The sequence below is a fragment of the Anas acuta genome, chromosome 1 (genome assembly GCF_963932015.1).
Source record: "Anas acuta chromosome 1, bAnaAcu1.1, whole genome shotgun sequence".
Taxonomy (NCBI): Eukaryota; Metazoa; Chordata; class Aves; order Anseriformes; family Anatidae; genus Anas; species Anas acuta.
The window spans coordinates 104,077,659-104,099,264 of NC_088979.1; the positions used below are offsets into that span (position 1 = coordinate 104,077,659).

A 21,606-nucleotide genomic window follows, 5' to 3' on the forward strand; every position below is an offset into this window, starting at 1 on the left:
TTGGGTCATCTTGGAGTGCACTTTGGAATGCACTGTATAGGATGCAGACTGTTCTGAATAAAAATTCCAGGGGAAGACAATCTGGATTTTGAAATCCCACTGTGAAAATTTGATTCTTTCCTATGTCTTTGAAATTACTTTTAAAAATTTATAAAAATCTAACTGAGCATAATGGAAAAATTGCAACTGTCCATAGCTGAAATTCTCTTTTGGTGTTCACAAATACCCGGAACTTATTATTTAGTTTTCATTCACGGATGTTTACTCTGTGCCTATATGGATTTTCTGAACAATTTAACCAGTTGCACTTCTCTTCTGATTTTTGTAGTTTGCATTTAGATGTATCTTTTAGAATAATTATGTGTTTTTTGTTTTTTGTTTTTTTTTGTTCTGTTTTGTTTTGATTAGTGTGAAAAGTCTGTACTGGTGTTTACAGAGATTGCTGAGGGGGTTAGTCTTTCTTTATATAGTCAAAACTTATGTCACAAATATGTTTGACTACAATTTGTATTTGACCTTGTCTCAGCTCTTCACTGTTACGAGGTTGGAGGAAAAGCAGTTGGAATAATTTAAAGATAAAATCCAGATTAGGCATCTGTTTCCAGAACTAAGATGATCCTATGCTTATTGGTTTGCTTGAACTAGCATACGTAGAGCCAAGCTGCAGTCATGGCATTGCTTATCCACAGCTAGAGAATTCCCTAAGTAGAAGAGCAATTCGAAGTTCTCCATTTGAAAAGTCAATAGCAAGCTTTAAACTCAAGTCACTAGTGTATTACTTTGGGAATCAGAATCATTAACGTTGGAAAAGACCTTAAAGATCACCTGGTCCAACCACCCCCCTACCACCAATGTCTCCCACTAAGCCATGTCCCTAAGCACCACGTCCAACCTTTCTTTAAACACCCCCAGGGATGGTGACGGCACCACTTCCCAGGGCAACCCATTCCAATGCCTGATTGCTCTTTCTGAGAAGAAATGTCTGCTAATTCCCAAACTGCACCTCCCCTGGTGCAACTTGAGGCCATTCCCTCTAGTCCCATCACTAGTTATCTGTGAGAAGAGGCTGACACCCAACTCTTCACACCTTCCTTTCAGGTGGTTGTAGAGAGCAATAAGGTCTCCCCTGAGCCTCCTCTTCTCCAGACTAAACAACCCCAGTTCCCTCAGCCTCTCCTCATAAGACTTGTGTTCCAGGCCTTTCACCAGCTTTGTAGCCCTTCTCTGGACACGCTCCAGGGCCTCCATGTCCTTCCTGTAGTGAGGGGCCCAAAGCTGAACACAGTACTTGAGGTGCGGCATCACTAGAGCCAAGTACAGGGGGATGATGACTTCCCTGGTTCTACTGGCTACACTATTCCTGATACAAGCCAGGATGCCTTGGCCTTTTAACCACCTGGGCACATTGACAGCTCATATTCTTAAGAATTTAATTCCCATGAGTTGTAATGGTAAAACTGGAGTAAATTTGTAATTTTTTTCCTTTGCTTAGAAAATTTAGAATTAATTCGGTATGCTTTTGATATAAATCTCTCATTTTTTTTTATGGCTAATAATTAAATCTGCTTCTCAATTCACTATGAAAATGCTGCAATGTGAAAAACATTTTACTTTTATTTATTTTTCTCTCTGCTCACTATTAAAATAAAGGCAAAAAAATACTGAAGTAGAGATTGTTTCAAAATCAGTGAAAGCCACATAAAATAAATGACTGAAGATTCACAAGAAAATAATTTTAGGTTTTAGCAGCGCTGGTGGTGTCTCATTTTCGAGCACTGATTCTCTTTAAAGACTTCTCAGGCCATTGAGTTGTGAATGATTCCATATCCAAAGTGTATGTAGAAGCTTTCAGTATCAAGTTACTTTATGTCCAGGTGAATGATTCTCTTGTGTGACCATGCCATGGTCAATTTGTCATATTCCCTGCCCACACTATTTTACTTTGTAACGAATGAACATCTGGTGCAAAGAAAATTCTTCTTTTTTATGCTTTATTCAGGAAAACATAAATTAGAGTGGTTGACCTTAAAATAATCATTATATGGACATATGGTCTTTATCGAACTATTTAATTTAGTGTTTATCTTGTGAATTGTAAAAAGGTTTTAAAGTACATCCAACTCCAAAGATTTTTAACATCTGTAACTCCTATACAACTGAGTGTGCAGTGGTTGCAGTGTATAAGGAGATCATCTTCTTTGGATCACTTGTGTCTAAACCTGCACCTGTAGAAAAGGTTCCTTATGAGACTACCCTTGCCTCCCCTCCCCTCATTCCTCCTTCTTTCCTTCTTTTTACTTAAAGAGCTGGAATGGTTTCCACAGTTCATTCTGTTTCATTCAAAAGTAGACAAAGCAGGTGGCTACCTATCCTATTGAAAATTTAAAGCCAGGTAATGCAAAACGAAGTATCTTCCCTCTTTACCATCATTTCACCACCAAAATGCCCAAATGATCTTCTGTTGAAATTGTCATTTGACAAGAATAGTGAGTCAAATCTTTAACTTTTAAACTTTTTTGTTTGTTTGTTTGTTTAGAAATTTAAGTGGAATGCAAAGCAAAAATCACCTGTCCTTACAGAAAGGAATCTACACTCACAACTCTCTAGGAGAGTGACATTTTAACAGAAATATATTTATATATTAAGGTATAATGAACTGCAGGGGAGTAGTTTAAAATTTTATACTCTTTTCTGATACCTGCATATTATCTGGGTACCTCTACTTTTCATCACTACCTCCATTTCAAAGCAGATGTTTTTGGTCTTTTTTGTGTTTTAAACAAGACCAAAACATTTTATTTTACTGGCTTGTTGCTGAAGAATAAAGATATGTATTTTTAATGTTCAGGGATTGTTAATTCTTGTAATTCTTTGCAGTAGTTCTTACTGCAAGCTGAATAATTTCAATCTACTATTTAGCTTTACCTGTTTCAAATATTTGTATTCTGTTAGTTGTTTTAATTTAATTTAAATTTCATCTTGAATGGAAAATTCAGTAGTGGGATTACTTCTGCCACTGACCATGTTTGATTCAAGCAGTTTTTTAACATATGGTATGTGCTGCATAGACAAAATGAGGTATGGTTCTGCCTGAGGTGGATGGCAGCTGGTGAATTTAACAGCTCTATACCAGATTACTCATCATGTTTGGATTTGCTGCTAGGTATAAATGTGTTGCCTGTTTCTGAAATAGATGTTCTCTTATTTATAACCTTTTGAAATGATTTGCTACAGGATTTATAACAGATGGGTTTAGGAAACAAGATATTTATTCATATTTATCCCTATTTCCACTGTTATTTAACTTGTTGGATGGATCTTCCAGATGAGGAAGTTTATATTTTCTCAGTTTGGCATTCTGCTGTATTTCTTATAGCAGCTGTGCAGAAGAATAGCTATAAAAAGTATTCCAAAAGTTAAGTTTCATATAATCCTGCCTAAAAGTAACAGTAACCTGCTTTTTCAATTGCTATATTGCTCTGAGATATAGACTTAAAGTTGAGTTCAAATAGAAGATCTGTGGAGATCTGTGTCTAATGCTTTCGTTACCTTTTTGCTAATCATGAAAAAGGTCATTCAGATGGCAAAGTACTGTTTTCAATTTATTTTCAACTGTGTTTCAACAGGTCAAAATACAGTTTTTTTGCATTTCAGTTGCCTTGTAGTTTACCTAATTAAGTTTATTTAATTAATTGTCATATGATATGACTCATCTTCTCAGAAAGAATTGCCGTTCAGTAAATAGCCAGATCATTTTGTCACCTGAATAGAAATTATCTGCAATTAACAAAGGAAGTAAAGGGAGACCAATCAAGTCGCAATAACCTTACTTCCCTACCATGTTGGAGAACAGAGAAACAGATAAGACATCTGCCATGAATTTTCTAAATTTCATACTAATTGAATACAGCCTATTCATATTTAAGTGAAATGTGGCTGTATGATGCATTTCACTCTGCTCTGGGAAGTTTTCATGTCATAAATCAACCTGGCATGGGTTAATGATCTATTAAGAGTGGTACAGCATGAAATAATATAGAAAGGTCTGTATATTTAAGCAAGGTTGCATTTGTTTGTGGCTGGAAATCACATTGTTTAGATGATAGCTGGCAGAGTTCTCTCTATCCTTTTCCATTTCATTCTGACTCTTGCAGGAAAGTCTATATAGTGTGAATACTTTTGTTTTTAGTGTATTCATGAAACTATCACCTTCACTTGAGACACTGAGGATTTATAAAACTACATCAGCAGTGGTAATTGGTGTGTGACAGAAGAGATGAGATCATGCTTGGCACTGCTGTGCCATCTTTCAGTGGCAGAAATCTAATATCTATATCAAAGTGCAGTATTTTGCCTGCCTGCCTGCTGCTATCACATATAGAAATTTTCAGAAGAGGGTAAGGACACCAGAAGACATTAAGCTTTTTGCATTTTCTTCTTCCCTAACTGAAAGAATTCATTCTTTTTATTTATCACTATGCAAATCCTTTATATTAAAGAGAAAAGCTTGGTGCTGAGTGAAAGAAATAATTGGTTTGTTCGGACACTTAGTAGCCCTTGAAAGAACACTCTAAAAAATCCAAAAGTCCTTAGCATTTGTACTTTGGCAAAATTCCACTAGCTGAACTTACACTTGAATCTCCATGACAACTTAAGGTACCATAGAAATACATTTGTGATCTATGGGCCACAACAGCTCTGCAAATGGGGACAGAGCACGTTAACCACCAGGCATTTATTAAGGCTGGTCAACAAAACTCTGGCTTCATTTTCAACTGCTCCAAGTCTTTTGGGTATACCAGAGAGCGGTCAAAGCAGAAATATAGATGTTCTGACACAGGATTCTTCTTCAAGGATAAACTTGAAAGATGGCTGCGTATCTGAAGTTTTAGTAAGTCACACTGTTACGTACTGGGCTCATTCCACTACAGTACCACGGATGTGCCTGCACTCATACTGTTTCTGTTACAGAAAAGCCAGGTATAGCGACTTCAGGAAGTGATAAAAGGGCCTATCTATTTATTTATTTTACTGCTGAACTCTAGCTTGGGAAATTTTTGAGAGGTTTAATATGTAAATTTCCTGAGTCCATTATGTATGCTCAAATCAGTAGGAATTGTTTTCTTGTTTCAGTGGATTCTGAGTCTTCCCATGTGTCTTTGAAGATTAGTGTATGAAAAATAGTCTTTTGATGTGTTGTTCCTTCCCTGTTTATAAAAGGAGAAATTAGTAATTTTTCTTTCAAGAAGAGTGTGGAAATCAATACAGTAATCCATCCACTTTTCTCTTTGCCTTCTTTACTCAATTGCTGCTTGCTTGTAGCACTGAGTTTTACAATTTGGATAAGTCCTCAATATTATTCAACAGCAAAACTACTTTACGTCCTATTCTTTGAATGTTACCATTGTCAATCAGCATAAATAGTCCCTTTTCTTCCTCACTCCTTTTCCTCTCTTCTCTTTACAGTGGCCCAAATTGAGCAGAAAGTCTCCTCTCAGTCTTTCTTTATGATCAAGGGTAAATGAACCAGGAACTTGTCATCTTTCTCACTATAGCTGTATCCTATTAGCCCAACATACCCCGGCTTTGCTTTTCTTTTCACCACCTTGGCTCTTCTATTCAGTGTGTGAATTCATGTTTGTTTATTTTTTGAAGCAAATAACCAAATTACTCTTGTTTTTTTGATGAAATCTTACTAAATCAGCAAGAGGTATGCTTTTCTTTTTTAAATGCTGTATGAGCAAACCCTTCTGCTATCACCCATGACAAAAAGAATCATAGCAGATTACATGTGTTTTTGTTGGCATAATTTGCTTTGTTTGCTGAATTCACAGAAGGTAGAGGGAAGGCGCATGCCATCACCTGATGTTACCCTTTACATAAGCAAGTAGACTAAAGTATTACAAATTTAGGAGAGCACTTTTTTATCTGATCTAAACAAAAGGCATATCCTGAATCTCAGACACTTAAGGAGAAATTAAAAAAAGAAAAAAAAAAAAAAAAGGAAAGAAAGAATTGTCTGGAGTAGAGAAAAGTCCTTATTAATGTAAGGTATTGAGCATTCAGAGGCAGTGCTACCTCTCTTTATATGTATCAAAGCTAAACAAAGGACTTTCCAGGAGGGATTTTCCAGGAGCTTCTGTAAGGTTTGAGTACCACTTAGAAGAGATGATTGGACAAGATATAATAAAGCAGAGATTCAAATTCTAGTGGGTTACAGTCCAATGTTGAGATGAAATTCAGACCAGATATTGAAACTTCATGTTTAAACATACCGTAGAACAGAGAAGAGAGGTCAGGAAAGGAGCTGTTCAGAGAACTGGAAATGGGGCGAGGGGGGGAAAGTAGGTTTCTTTTTTTCTCAACTATGTAGGAGACAGAGGTTTTTTGTTTGTTTGTTTGTTTGTAAGTATTCTCATAATTTTCCTGTATTGAAATTAGTTGTAGTCAATAGGGAAGAACAAGTACTTGGCAGTATTTTTTTCTTTGTGCTTAAACTTCTGTTATAATGATAAATGAAGATTTGGCAGTTATCTTAATTGAAATTGACAGGGAAACTTTGAATATAAACCATATAAACCAAACCTTTTTTTTTTTTTTCATTATTGTTTATCTCACATCTCTTTTTTTTTCACTGCACAGATTTATCCCACTTCTTTCTTTTAGGTCATCCAGGAATAAAAGAGAGATTTTATATGTCAAAATATATAAGGCAGTTAGCTGTTTTTATTTATTGATTCTCTAAGACTTCTTTTACCTCTTACAAAAAAAAAAAAAAAAAAGCTTGTGCTTCCATGCTCTCAGAGATTATCTGCTTCAGTGTTTCAGAGCAACTGAAGGATAATGTTGTTACAAGTGAAATTCAGATTAGAACAATTAGTCCAAGTATGAAAGATGGCTTAACATTCTCAGTGAATCTGAAACCAGAAAACAAGCAAACAAATAAAAGCAACAAACCAAATAAAAACGCTATCACTAACAAAAGGGAATTTCTCATTTTCCATGAGACAGCACCAGTGTGAAGGACACTTATACCAGAGCTGCTCCTGATGATGATCTTGTGGAGATAGCTTCCCTCTGCCCTTTACTTCTGTTCCACTGTAGCTTGGTACCTCTTCCCCAGTGCTTCTTTTGTATTCAACTTGCTGAAAGTTCTCCCCACTTGCCCACTTTGTTTTTAATTGTCTATATTTGATTTATCAAATATACAAAATGAGAATTAATTTTGAAGTATTGTCAATGTTAAAGATGATATCTGATCTATAGATTATAGGTGTTTTAAGAATAGGTTCTATGAAGCTGCTTTTCAGATGAATCCAAACCAAGCACCTGCTTTGCCACATCCACTTGTGTCATTTTAAAATATCACAGATCTAGTGAGGGGCTTCATGAATCTCTTGTTATCCCTTACAACCTACCCATTCCTCATTTTTACTGACAAAAGCCATATTCTTCCACCTGAAGAATAAATCATAGAAGAAAACAAACTATCTAAATGAGAAGGGAAGGGAAGAGGAAGAGGAAGAGGAGACCCATGCACTTGTTTCAAAGTCCAACTGCACTCCTGCAGACTAGGGTTTGCAGCTGTAGTTTGCTGCGCTAACATGATACTAACGGCAGAGAAGAGAAGGAAATCAATTTCCCAGGCAACTCAGCAGTAACTAGCATGATGAAAATTTACTTCCTTCACTGTCTGTGAGTGCACCTGATCATTAGAGCACACCATAAGATTAAGTCTTCTCACCATAAAGACAATGACCATCCTAAACTTCCATTTGTTTATCCTTAATAAGAAATATCTGCATTAGTAGTAGGCCGAAGTTGTCATCCTTTCAAGTTCCTCTTATGGCTTCTGTGTCAGAGGCTACATCTTTGATTTATCGTTAGTCATAACTAGTAGTTCACAAACAACTTTGTTTCCTAAGAACCACATGTTATGGTCTGTGCCTGTTAACAAGATCTGAACTTCAGAGAAAAGAACTGCTCTTTCAGCCCAGACTTACAGTGTATGAGACTGGGTTTTCCTCTATCTACTCCATCAGCAACAGTATAATATCAAACCATGTTTCATAATGCATACGCTTTCATGTCTGTCTCTCAAGAATTCCTGTACTTCCTTCAACTATCTTCTAGCCCAGTATCACTGGAACCAGCAAAGCAATCCTATAAATAAGCAGTCATACTCCATGGATAATGTCAAGGGTTATATCCTTTTTGAAAGTAATACTTCAGTTGGAACACTGGGGACTTCTTCTTCATATAAACATCTTAGAGGCAATTCTTGATCTGTGTTTTGTAAGACTGGAACTGAGCTTTATGCCTTAAAATGTGAACATGTATCCAAGACCAGCTTGTGTCCAGATGAATATTGTCACTGCAATAGCACATTGAGATACCCAGTTTCAAGTCTCATAAGGAAGGCAGAGATGTTGCTGGGATTCCAGAACCTAGAAGACCATTCAGGGAAGACTCCATTATCTCATCATGTTAACTGAATCTCTTATTTCAAGCTAGGCAACTGAGTATTGTACCAAGTATCATTTTGATTGCTCAGAAGATAATTATGAAATTGCTGCAAGTGTACAATGCAAAAAAAATAAATAATAATAATAAAAAAAAAAAAAATAAAGACTGCAGATAGGAATTTTAGGTTGGTTTACTGTCTCTTCCCTGCTGGAAGCAGAGCTAAGAGTTACAGAATCCGGGTTCTTTACCAAAATGTGTGTTTCCGCCTGTTCTTCAGAGCTTTTTTCTCCATCAGGAAGAGGGATGAGTGTTGGCTAGAAGGCTTACAGGTTAACATATTTCCCCTTACCCTCTTTGAACCAGTCACAGAAATATGTTTACAAATAGGCAATTCCAGTTTATAATGAAATACTCATCTTTATCGCTTAGCTCGCATAAGTAATCTTCATGACAAATTTCGTTCGCAGTTGACTATTAACTGAAATTAGTTGCAGTTAAAGGTTATCAAATCTGTAATTTAAGCCCTATAAAATTTGTTGCTTTTTTTTTTATTTATATGTATTATTTTTTCAATGAGTCTGATCCAAAGACCATGTAAGCCAACAGGAGAATTTCTGCCAGCTTCAACGAGCTTTGAATAAAGTCTCATACTCCGTGATGATATCTGAGGATGTTTTATTTAAGTACATGTAATTAAAAGATTACTAAAGTTTTCATTATCTGAAAATTGTCTGGATTATATAAAATTAGTTTGATCTCACAGTGGGGCTTCCTTAGTTAATTGAAGGTGTTAGGAAAAACAAAAACATGAGAACAAAAATCCCACTGATATTACTTGCTGTGGTTACAGTGCTATCTCTGCTTGTGGTAGCGATATTGGACTAAAACTTGGTACAATATCTACTTTCAATTAAAGTCACAGCAATATAACAAGTGCACCCCAGTGCACCTGGACTGGGGGAGCTGCTCTGAGCAAGTTATGATAACAGAATTCCCGTAGGATCATTGTGTTCAACGTGAACCACAAATCACAAGACCAGTTTAGAAAACTGTCGCTGAAAGAAAATGTTGCTTGGATTTCATATGGGATCACAGTGCTTTTTACTGTAAAATCACATTTTTCTGTGGTAATTTTCCTCTCATCTTCTGAGTAACATTTCTTATCAGGTGACTGGAGTTCAGGTAGGAGGAATAAACTCACCGTGTTGGTCAAGATTTTCTACATCAGTGTCTTTGTCAGCTCCTGGTGACTCAGCATAACCTTTAGTACTCAGAGATGCTCCCGGGAAAGAAATTAATGTAATCCATCACAAAATATTAGAGATCCTGCTAACTATTAGGATCGGAAAAGAATGAAGAAATCCCTTTGAATATTTTGCAATATTTGTTTCATTTTATTTATTGATTTATTTATTTTACAAATGTTTAACAATTAAACAGAGGATACCTTCATATGCATTTATTACTAGAAAAAGAGAACCATCTAGTGATGGATCGTGACATCTAGAAAGAATGTGACATCTAGAAAGAGTGCAACAGAATGCACTGTTACCATTTTGAACAACTAATGCTTAACTACTGCTTATGCTTTTCTATCTCCATTTTCATTCTTACAGTAGAATACTGTTCTGTGCTGTAAAAACAGTTCTGAACATGATGTGATTAACCTTAGGGTCTCCCCATCCCCTCATCTCAAAGCCCACCTCATACATGGCCTATGCTTCCTATTCATGTTCAACCATCTGATTTCCATATCATCCCACTCACCCTCACCAGCCGCTATTAGCATAACAGAGCTCTAGTGTGACATTGATTGAAGCAAGCGCTTGCTGAATGCCATATCAAAGCATAATTTGCCAGAAATCAAATCTAATTTACTGTATACTATTTAAATTTCTCAAAAACAAAACAACACAAAACAAAAACAACAACAACAAAAAATAGAAGTGCACTAGGTCTATAATCTTAATTGTTTTTGTTTTTGTTTTTTTCCTCATATTTTTGTCTGTTATCCTGGAATTCAAGCAATACATTTCCTTTTAGTCTTTGATTTTCAAATGTCACCTAAGCAAGAGTTTCTCTACCCTGTTTATTCCAATGCAGATAATGTTACATCTGAAACAATAAAGGGTAATAGTTTGATAGGCGCAACACTCAGTTTGCAGCTGCATAACAGTTTTTTCAGCAGATTCTTCTAATCATCTTAATGTTTAGACTGAAATAAGCATTAACATAGCTCATAGCTCTTTAACAGCTGAAGCATATCAAGCCTGCTGTTATTTCTCTAACTGTACCTTTTCAAACTGTTTTTAAAATTAAAGAACACACACACACACACAAAAAAAAAAAAAAAAAAAAACCAACAACAACAACAAAATACTTTGAGAAAAGCAATAATGACTTGAATAAGGTTTTGTCCAATGTTCTACTAATGCTGAACTTTGAGCAAGTCATGTTCTTAGCCAACCTTTCTGCAAAATAGGAGTAGTAATATTTACCTTACAAACAGCATTTATACATGCAGATAATGAGTTATTTTTTTAGGAAAATTGAACTGCTTATTCAAGTCAAAAAAAAGCCTTGTTGTCTCTGAACAGGGTCACATTGCATTCTCTGGGGATAATGGCAGTCCTACTGCTTTGGTAGTTATACTTGACCAACATTTCTCCCGCAAGTATTAGGTGTTACTTTCAGTTGTCAATTCTCAGTAGTCAAGTGAAATTTGATAGATAAAATTGGTATGGTGAAAACATTGTTTCAGTGATATAAACCATGTCATTTTTATCTGTCTGTAAACAGAATTATAGCTGATTATGACAACAAACTGGAGAAAAACATGAGTTTCTTTCATTATAGAACAACTTATTTGAATACATAAAAAATGTATGCAAGGTTTTATTTTTTAAAAAAATGAGGGTTTTCATGTTCTTTAAGAGTATACTGTTGAATAGTTTGGCTGGTGGGATTGGTTTTATGTTCTAATTAATGCAGTGACCAGTAAAAGCTAGCTCCCCTTGAGATTCTGGCGCTATATTTAGATTAAAGCTCTGGTTCATTTATTTATTTTTGTAATGAATTTCTATTAATTATGGATGCAGAATAATACTAGAAAACAGATCTGTGTATAACCATATACTGTGGTTTACTGGTGCCTGCAGAAAGTGTAAACTTGTAGCTGTGATGCCACAGATCTCCTGTTCATCTAGAATGGTGAATGCTGGGGAGGATTTGGTGTGCGGCAGGAGGAGAATAGAGCAACAAGGTAAATCTACACCAATTGGATTATCTGGACTGAGTCACCGCCTAAATTCCTTCTTCTTTTCCCTATATTTTTGCAAAATAAAGGTTTGTTTTTCTGCTCATAGAAAAGTGAGGAATGTTCAAAGTTAGGCTTAGGTCAGATTATAGGTAGAAATTAGGAGGTTTATATCTCATACCTGAATTTGGTCTTTGCTACAGCAACAAGTACTTTCCTATTATATCTACTCAGACCTTTGAATTACTGACTTGCAGTACAGCCTTGTGTGTGAGAATGTTTCAGGTGAACCCTTAAATTTATATACCTGTATTTATTTGGTTATGTGTTTTGAAAGATAAGCTCACAGAAATGCCATGCCTTTCTTTTGTCTGTTGAGCTGGTAGCACCATCCTTATAACATGCCTCCAGTGGACTAAGCATGCCTAAAAAGCGATGCTAGGTATTGATCATGCTTAGGTATGATCTGTGGGAAGGACTCCTGACAACATGTTTTTAGCCTCATGATAGAAACATTATGGTCTGGAGGCTACCTATAATGTAGCGCAGACTCGTGCATAGATCCTGTTGAATGCAAATGTAACACCTGAAGAAGTTAGAGGTTTTCTGCTTTCCGCTCTGCCTGAGGTTGCTATTGATTCCATATTAATATCCTGAGCAGTGAACTTCTCTGGCTGAGCAGCAAGCACTGAACAAATTCAGTGACCTTTATTAAGTGGGTGGTCAGAACTGTAGAGACACCTTAGTGCACCGTATGCCTACGGGAATGGAAGTTTCTAATTCACGACTAAAAGATCTTTCTCTCCCTTCCCATATGATTGAATGAACAAATGCACATACTGTTTACCACATTAGTGCTTTCCAACACCTGTAGGGATTGTATTACAGATCTGGTAGGTAAAGCAAGGTAAGAGAAAACCAAGGAACATGCTACAGTCCAGTGCTTTAGGAATAGGACAGGCTGAGTTCAGATCCTAGAGTATGTGTAGCAATACGTATGCACTTATAGATGCCTCAAAAGATATGGGTCTAAATGGGCAGCAGCAGAGCACCTAGCCTTTCATCCCTGTGCTTTCAGAAGACTGATGTCTGCTGAGGCCCTGGAAAGAGGCTTGTCTCTCAAGAAAAGCCAAAACTTGTGCTCAGGAATACGAGACAGAAAGAATATTCCTCCTTCAGTGCTCACCCTCTGCCTTCTAAATCAAGAGTGATGCATGTTTATTAAGTGCTTTACAGTTCTTGTTTTAAGAGTACATTATGCTAGTGCTATTTGACTTGTGATCTTCAGAATCCATGAGAAGTACAAAACGTATTTCAAAAAGATCAGATCTGCATACATTTCTATGCTGTTAGCATATCTGCATCTGTGCTGTCAGCAGGTGTAATCGGAAGCTGAGTCTTGATTGCTCTTCGTGCCTAATTAAATAGTTTGTAATTATAATGGTGAAAATATGGTTTTCTAAAACACTTAAATTCTGTTTACCTAAAAGCTTAGTAGTTCCTAAACCATTGCTCTCCACAACCACCAGAGCAATAGTGGAATGAAGAGAAAAAATAACTTTTTTTTTTTTTTTTAATTTTACCACCTTCTTCAGCCGGTTCCAAAAGTCAGCTAGTCTTTTGCTAAGAACAAGTGGGGATGCTGATTATCTTTTTTAAATATGCCAAACAGTATAGTTACAATTCCACTGAATTCCAATGTTGAACCAAGACTGAAGGATTTGCATATCAAACATAGAAAACTTAATTTATCACGTCATGCTGAGCGTAGTTACTGAAGTTTTTTTTTTGTCTCATTTTCCACCACTGCTTCTTCCCCACTTTCCTTCTGCACATTACCACCTTTTTTCTCCCTTTGAGCTCACACCAAGCATTGACTGTTCTACATCAACACTCCTAAACAAGTTAAACTACACCTCTCCTTTTGAAATTGTTCAGTTCTGAATGTTGTTAATGCTATCTACTTGAACACAAAGCCAGTCCTGACTCTTTTGGTGTTTTAACTCCAGTTTCTCCTTATCTTCTTTTCCTTTCCTCTTCCTGAGCTCCTGGAATACCTGTTCCTTCTTACTGCTTTCTGCAGCCCACTAACTTTTCAACTCTTCAACTCTTGCTTCTTTCTTTTCTTTACATAAGCCAAAATCCGGATCTGCCAAGTCTGTGATGTTTCAGCAAACCTCGTTTTCACAGCAAGTCTTTCCACCCACTCCCTTCTTAAGCGCATTGCCGCTAAGAGAACTTGAGGGAACTCCTGAACTTGTCTCTCTGCTGTCATCTAGAGCTTCTTCTCCTTTCTCAATCATTGTTGAAAGTCTAGATAGTCAGAATGAAACAAATAGTCTGTATACCATGATTCATCCTGTGCAACACGTGATAGCTCCAGCAGAATAATAAGCTTTGTGTAGTGTAGAGTGTATGAGAGTGCTGGTACCTGTCCAGATGAAAGGTAGAATACATCTAAACCAGCATCATAAACACTGGACTATTGTTCCTTAGCATTTCTTGTCATCTGAGTTTACGCTAATGTGTATAATGTTTTTGTTGTTGTTGTTGTTTGCTTGTTTGTTTTTTTAGCAACTGGGTATATTAATTCTGTCTAATTAGTATATCTGCTGTTATGTCCTATGGCATAAAACAAATCTCCATTAATTTGTCTTTTTCCTTCAATATTCCTCATCTCCCCTTGCAAAATATCCTAAATTTACACAATGTTTTTTTCTTACATTGTAGCTCCTCCACAGTTTGTGGTGAGACCACGAGATCAGATTGTAGCCCAGGGTCGGACAGTGACTTTTCCTTGTGAAACGAAAGGAAATCCCCAACCAGCTGTTTTTTGGCAAAAAGAAGGAAGCCAGGTAAGTTATAAGCACCTTATAAGTGTTTCAAGCCTTTCTAAATAGTCATACATCTTAATTTTCAAAGAAAGACATTTTAATTCTTCTAATCCTTTGCAAGAATTTGTTTTTTAAAAAGTCATTATCCTCTATCAACATCATGTTGCTGTTTTTTGCTTTTTTTTTTTTAATATTAACGTTGTAAAGAACTCAAAGTCCATTTAAGTTGATGAAACTTATGCTAGCTGCTGTATAAAGGTGTAAAAAGCAACAGTATATACCTTAAATGCATCATTCTAAAACACCCAACAAACAGGTGGGTGAGACAAACCTTACATAAAAAAGCTATGGCTCAATTTTTAACTAATCAGAGTCAGTAATTGCAATTCATAACCTGTCTAGACATGATCAAGTGGATATGTATCTAGCAAGCTTATTTGCATTGGCATATTCTCACGGTGCATACAGATATAGGTTTTGAACACTCAGCGGCTTTCTTCAGTAGAATTATCTCAGGAAGTTTCTGAATCTGTTTTGGAAATATTTCCCTGAATCCTTACTGTCATTTTGTGAAAGCAAAATTTCCGATGTAGACAATAATGTTGCCATCAGCTAATACTGACTCAGTGTTTGAATGCCTTGCCATAACTTCTTTTTTTTTTTTTTGTGCTGCTTTTGCGACATTGGTACCATGTTACAACAGAAGTCAAGCATCCTTGCTTTCAGCTGCAGTTCCTATGAGCATGTTAACTTTGGACATTGTAAACCTAATGCCAAATTCTCCTTTGTTCCTGGAGAAAGATTAAAAGGGATAAATGGATGCCCAAGGACAGTGTCTTCTACAGCTTTGTGATGAAACTTGTCTGGCCTGCATCTGTCTATGTAGCTACACTGTGTGTCCTTGTCCCTTGGCTAAATTATTTTTTTTTTTAGAGCACTGTGCTACTTTTTCCCCATACAGTGATATACGAATTAACTCAAGTATCCACAATGTGCTGTGCAATGCAGATGTGCCTGTAATCTAATCTGGAGGCACTGTGTAACAGCTCAAAGTGTGAGAAAAGAACTGAACCACAGATCTCCCACTCTGCCCCACCCGCTGCTGTTTCATCATTTTACCAGGTCAGATAGCTGATTATAACAACAAGACCAAGGCTGACAGCATTTGGTGGGAGGTTGCAATTTACATAGTATAACACTATTACTTTATAATAGTGTTATTGTTGCACTTATATGAGTGTAAGCTTAGTCTTCAATGTACTTCCTTCAGCATATTAATTAGAGAACTTCAGATCCAGTCACCACGCATCATGTGGTATTAAGCTTCTGGAAGAGCACAGTATTTTGTGTCTCAATAAGGTGAACATTGTTCTAAGGGAAAAGTAAAATAGCATCTTGAAATTAAAGTAGGAAGTACTGATGTGCTTGCAAACATTTCAAAAACCTGCCTTGTAGAGCATTTTAATAACATGGTAATGTTTATGTAAAGTGAGCTTATAGTGTCACACTCGAATCTAATAAAGTGGACATCCATCATGCTGTAATAAAGAGAAGAGCTTCTAATTAAAGCAGGACATCATTTGCAGGATTAAAGTCATTTAGCGTAATTGAAAAGTGTTAATACTCTATTTTATCCTCTTCCATTGGTATCACTTCAAGGGTAAAAACATTTTAAGGTGAAAATGCATCTTGTGTCTTTAATTGAATGTTATTACCTACTGATTGTACCATGTTGAAGCTGTTTAATTACAAACCTGGAAAATTAATTACCATATTGAGAACTAGATCCCTGAGGGTTAGAACGTTCTTTTTTGGCAAATAAATGCAACATAAAAATTGATACCTACATGGTTTATTATCGAACCTTGAAACATAGCTCAATGTGATTCATTATACCCTTATGTTAATCTTAATTGAGCATCAGTGAAGTAACACAGGTTAGTGTTACCATCTCAACACAGAACTTGCTAGAATTTGCAATGAGATGCCCTAGAATAGGTGAGCTTCCACATACTGCATTTCTTCATTAAAATATAGAGGACTGTGTTTTGGCCAAATTAAGCACTATCCATTGAACTTGCTTTAATTTGCACTTTTGCATGACTGGCTACAAGTTGTTACCTGGATTTACAGTCTTACTTCTGCTTTTACTCAAGGAACCGTTTGCAGCACCACTGCTAGTGTTTAAAGTAATGTTATGTAGTCATGTTAGCCCACTCCAATAATTGTAGGGCATTTTTCATTCTGAATCTATTTCTCAACCTTGTTTTTTTCTGAGCACTACCAGCTGGAAAGGAGGGGACCTGTTTCCTCCTGCGTAATTTCTTGTGCCAACTTATGCATGAATGTCTGGTCCTTAGTACTTGGTAGCCTTTAACCAGGAGTCTAACATCCACCCGCCAATGAAATACTCCAAGGCAGGACATCTGTAATCGTTGAAGTCTCTGAATTAAATTCATCCTTGAGATAAATCCAGAAAAAAGTAATATTACACTGGAGGTGACTTTTGCCCCACTGTTTGCAACCCGACATGCAACCATTGTGCCCAGATGAGTAAACCAGCAGCTTATTAAAACCAGTGAAAATGTAAAAGCATTAAAATAGCGGACTGTATTGTAATGCAGGACAAATTATAGTCCATCATTACCTGGTCCTTGAAAGAAGGAGTCATGATCAGCTCTTACTGAAGTGTAAAATATTGTCTGGAAAAAATATTTAATGCCCTACTCTATGCTTTTAGGTTTATTTTTAGCCCATATAGATTAGCTTAAAATTTAGTAGTGAGTCATTAATAGAAAACACAGCAGAGGTATACAGAGCCACAGTAAAGACTGAAAGCTTATCAGGGTATGGTAACAGGGTTTGGGGATATTCCTGAGACACAAATGTGTATCTTTTATACAGGCTTGTTGAGTTGATATTAGAGACAGACCTGATGTGCCTGGAAAATGTTTGCTAGACATTGGAACAGGCTGCCTAGGGAAGTGGTGGAGTCACCATCCCTGGAAGTCTTTAAAAAATGTTTAGATGTAGAGCTTAGGGATATGGTTTAGTGGGGACTGTTAGCTGTGAGGTTGGACTCAATGATCTTGAGGTCTCTTCCAACCTAGAAATTCTGTGATTCTGTGAATTTATCCATTCATTACTACTGTTTAATTTATCTCCTCTGTTCCCCTCTCTGTCTCATTGGACCATACTGCTAACCTTTCTGTTCATATTGCCTCTCTTTCTTTTCCTGTTCTTTATTCACATCTAGAGTTGTCTTAGACAGTATAACTTTTTCCTTGAAAACACAGCCCTCACCACTAAAACCTTTTAAGTCATTTTATCTGTATTATTGATTCATTCAGTCCTTCATCATTTTCAATGACTGCTACATTAATTTTAGTTATTCTTAGTGACATCTCTCTTTTCTCCAGTCCAGCGCAAAGGCAAAAAGCAAATCTCCCTGTTCTGTGCTAACTGATGTCTTATCCGTTATAAAATTATTTTTTTCTTTCTTATGATTTCCACGTTAGATTTATACCCTTCCTATTTACCCTCAAGGCTCCATGTAGCTTTTCTGCTTTGGTATATTTCAGTTATAATTTCCTTTTACTTCTCCTGTAAGCTCTTGTGCTATGCCAGCTTCTCCTACTTTATGACCTGTTTGTATCTTCCTCCTACCTTTACTTCTGTGCTGTACTCTTACTTTCTCCTTCACCCAGATCATATTCACTGCCAAAAAATAGCCCTATGTTCCCCCAGATCTCTAGAATTCAATTCTTCTATTTTTCTAATATTTACTGGAGTTGTATTCCCGTCTTTGACAGCTAACCAAGTATATTATTAAAATTTTTAATTCAGAATGAAGTTAAATGTTTAACAAATACAGATCAGTCAAAAGTGATTGTTGTAAAATTTCTTGGTGCCTAAATCCCTAGCCAGAACACACCTTTGAATGCTATGAAAGGGCTGTTTCTAATTTAAACTGCAAGTTGCCCAAGGCAGGAAAAAATTGTCTCTGTATGTTCATAAATTCATAACCACACTTACTTTTTATAGAGAGAAATTTTAAGGAAAAATTATCATATCTTTAGCTGAGAGAAAGGTGGCTCTATTATGATTCTATATCTAGAACTGATGCGAGATAAATTGTCTTTGCAGAATCTGCTCTTCCCAAACCAGCCTCTCCAACCCAACAGCAGGTATTCAGTATCACCAACTGGAGACCTCACTATTACCAACATTCAACGGTCTGATGCGGGCTACTACATTTGTCAAGCACTGACGGTTGCTGGAAGCATTTTAGCAAAGGCTCAGCTGGAGGTGACTGATGGTGAGCTATAGAAATTCCTTTTTTTTTTCTGTAAGACTGTATTTTAATGTAATATAAATAAAGGCATGTGAGATCACATAATTCATACAAATTAATAGATAAGTTTCTAAAAAAAAAAACACACACAAAACAACAACAACAACAACATAAAAACAACAATGTGAAAAGGGGTCTCTGCACAATTCTCTACAATGTCAAAAGGGCACTGAAGTCCAGTTTGCCTTTTACATGCTCTTAATAGTACTTAATAGCCCAAACAAAGGACAAAACAGCTTAGAATACAGTTGGTGAGAAACAAAACTGATCGGTTCACTAACGCTAAGGTAGGACTGCAAAAAATGTTGTGAGGAGTGAATAGTTATGTGATTAAAGCAATGGACTGGGGTGCAGAAAAAGAAGTCTCGATTCCCATCTCAGTCCCAGCCTTCAGTATTACGTTAGGCAACTTGTTTGGGAGTGTATCCATAGCTCGATTTAAATCAACATAGTTGCCTTCAATTGCTGTAGTACTGGTAGTTTAGAACAGCTACAGCATGTAGCCTTTTAGTCCATGTGTGAAAAAGACACCAAGACATTTCCCTACTTCAGAGCTGTGTTCTCAGTATGTTTAGGTGTGAAGAGATCTGTATAAATACATAGGCAAAGAAGAGTTGGCAGGAAATAAAAAGCACTACATGATCTGACTTGATGCTTTCCTTTTTCAGAATTTTGGGCTTGAATGTTATCATGCCTTGAAGTTTACCGTACCCCCTATACAAATAGCAGTCCTTTTCTTGTATCAGGAATCCCACCAATACCCCTCTTCATCCTATTGTGAATAGAAGGCAGTTTGCATTCTTTAATGTTAGTAAAGACAACAAGAGAATTCCTCTTACACTAGGAGATTGTGGCATTCCCCTGCATCATTATTCCTTATCTTAACTGACTCATTAAATATCTCCTGACAGACTTTGATGAATTTTTGCCATTAAAACTGTTGTTATATGCAGAGGTCTACTTTTACGGTCCCCTCAGAGACCTGCCTGCACCATGAAAGTTTGAAAAGATGTCTAATTCTGAATAATCTGGCTTTTCACAAGAGCATATTCATCACAAGTGACAGGCAGAGAGGTTCAGGCACGTTACAGAGGTTTGAGCATTAATTTGATGCCTTTTCTTTGTTTTCCAAAAGCTGTCTATATTTTTATGACAAGGGGAGATAATTTCTGCCTTATCCTTGCATCTTTACAAGCATATTGCTTTTTGGTAAAGCAGTTTCTGGAGACTAAAGGCTAACCTTCACTCTGCAATCTCTTTAAGTCTTTTCTATCATGGTCTATGACAAAATGATGCATTTTCATTCAATTCAAATTTAAATGTAGATTAAAAGGTCGTTTACAATTAATGGAAAGGCAGTATTTTTTAATATCTGTTCGTAGCGCTGCCAGATTCAGTGCCACAACTGTGATCGGAATAAATAGAACACACAAACATTGGCTAAGAGGGCATTGAGCTGTTAATGGTTGCACCTGCTGATGCTGTACAGATTTACTGCAACAGGGGCCGAGAGGATAAAATCATGTTCAAGGATATCAGTGATGAGAAATTCTTCCTCTTGACAGACAAGTCCCATGGTCCATCTTTATCTATTTCTTAGGGGGAGGAACAATCCTGATTGACTGCACTGGAATTTTCACTAGTTTATTTAACAAGTCAACAGAAAGCTCATAAAGGTGTCCCTGCTAAAATGCAAACTCAACGACAATCAGTCTTGATTAAAGGTGGTGTGCATTCCACATTGCTGAGGAAAACCATGAGCTGGTGGCTCTGCTGCTGAAGGAATGCAAGGCCTGTGTTCTTCAAACACATTCCAGAACCTACTGTCAGCATGATCATTATGAAATAATAGAAGGTTGCTTTATAGAAATGCCATTTCATCCTCAAGTCAAAGGGCAGGTGAGGTCAGGAGAAAAGTGCCAAAACAATGCTGTGGAACTGAAATTGTATAAATAAATGTCCCATTAGATCACAGACATTTTTTAATTGCTTCCAGTTAGGAAGTTAACCATCAGTGTCTAACTAATCTGTTTTAGTTGATGCTGAGCAGAAGTTATGGAAGCTAATGATTTTTATCAGTAGGGAAATCTAATTTCATGGTTTTAAAAATATGATAAAAGATAAATGCTGTGCATTCTAGCTATATACTTAAGCATTAGTGTCCCAGTTTTTGGCTAGTGATTTCAGTTTTACTTCACAGCCCTGAATTTTTCTGTTTGGTTAATGATTTAATAATAGTGGCGAACCATCTTTTTCATTTTCAACACATTTTTGTTTGATCCAGGGTAATTTAGATCCAATTGAAGTTCCAATACAGAATGAAAACATATGTCATGTGCAGAAAAACAAGTGCTTAATTATACCATATATAGCAGTGTTTCAGTTGTTACAGTTTTGCACTTACACGTCTTTACTGGAAATATTTTTAACTCAAGTGTTCACATGAGAAGAGATTACTAGCTGTGATGAAATGTGCTGAGTTGAGTGATAATTTTGCTGATTATGGACGGTGCTAAGAGCCCTCGGTGTATTTGAAATTCAAATCTTGTGTTTTCTTGAAAGGCTATCATATAATCCACTGTCGAATGCACATCTGGAAAAGCAAAATCATTTACAAAATTGAGACAATCTTAGCAGTCTTTTCAAACTCCAGAAGTGAATATACAGCTCAGAGTCTTAAAGTGACAGATCATGCA

General features: G+C 36.5%; 1 protein-coding gene across 25 annotated transcripts in view; it reads left to right on the plus strand.

The window, feature by feature from the left end:
* Positions 1-21,606, plus strand: part of ROBO2 (roundabout guidance receptor 2) — a 625,847-nt gene that overhangs the window by 506,143 nt on the left and 98,098 nt on the right. For all 25 annotated transcript variants that reach the window (XM_068691004.1, XM_068690931.1, XM_068690919.1 and 22 more), the window contains 2 exons: positions 14,453-14,577; positions 18,703-18,874. In XM_068691004.1, the coding sequence (XP_068547105.1) occupies positions 14,453-14,577; positions 18,703-18,874 (297 nt within the window). The remainder of the gene's footprint in view (positions 1-14,452; positions 14,578-18,702; positions 18,875-21,606) is intronic.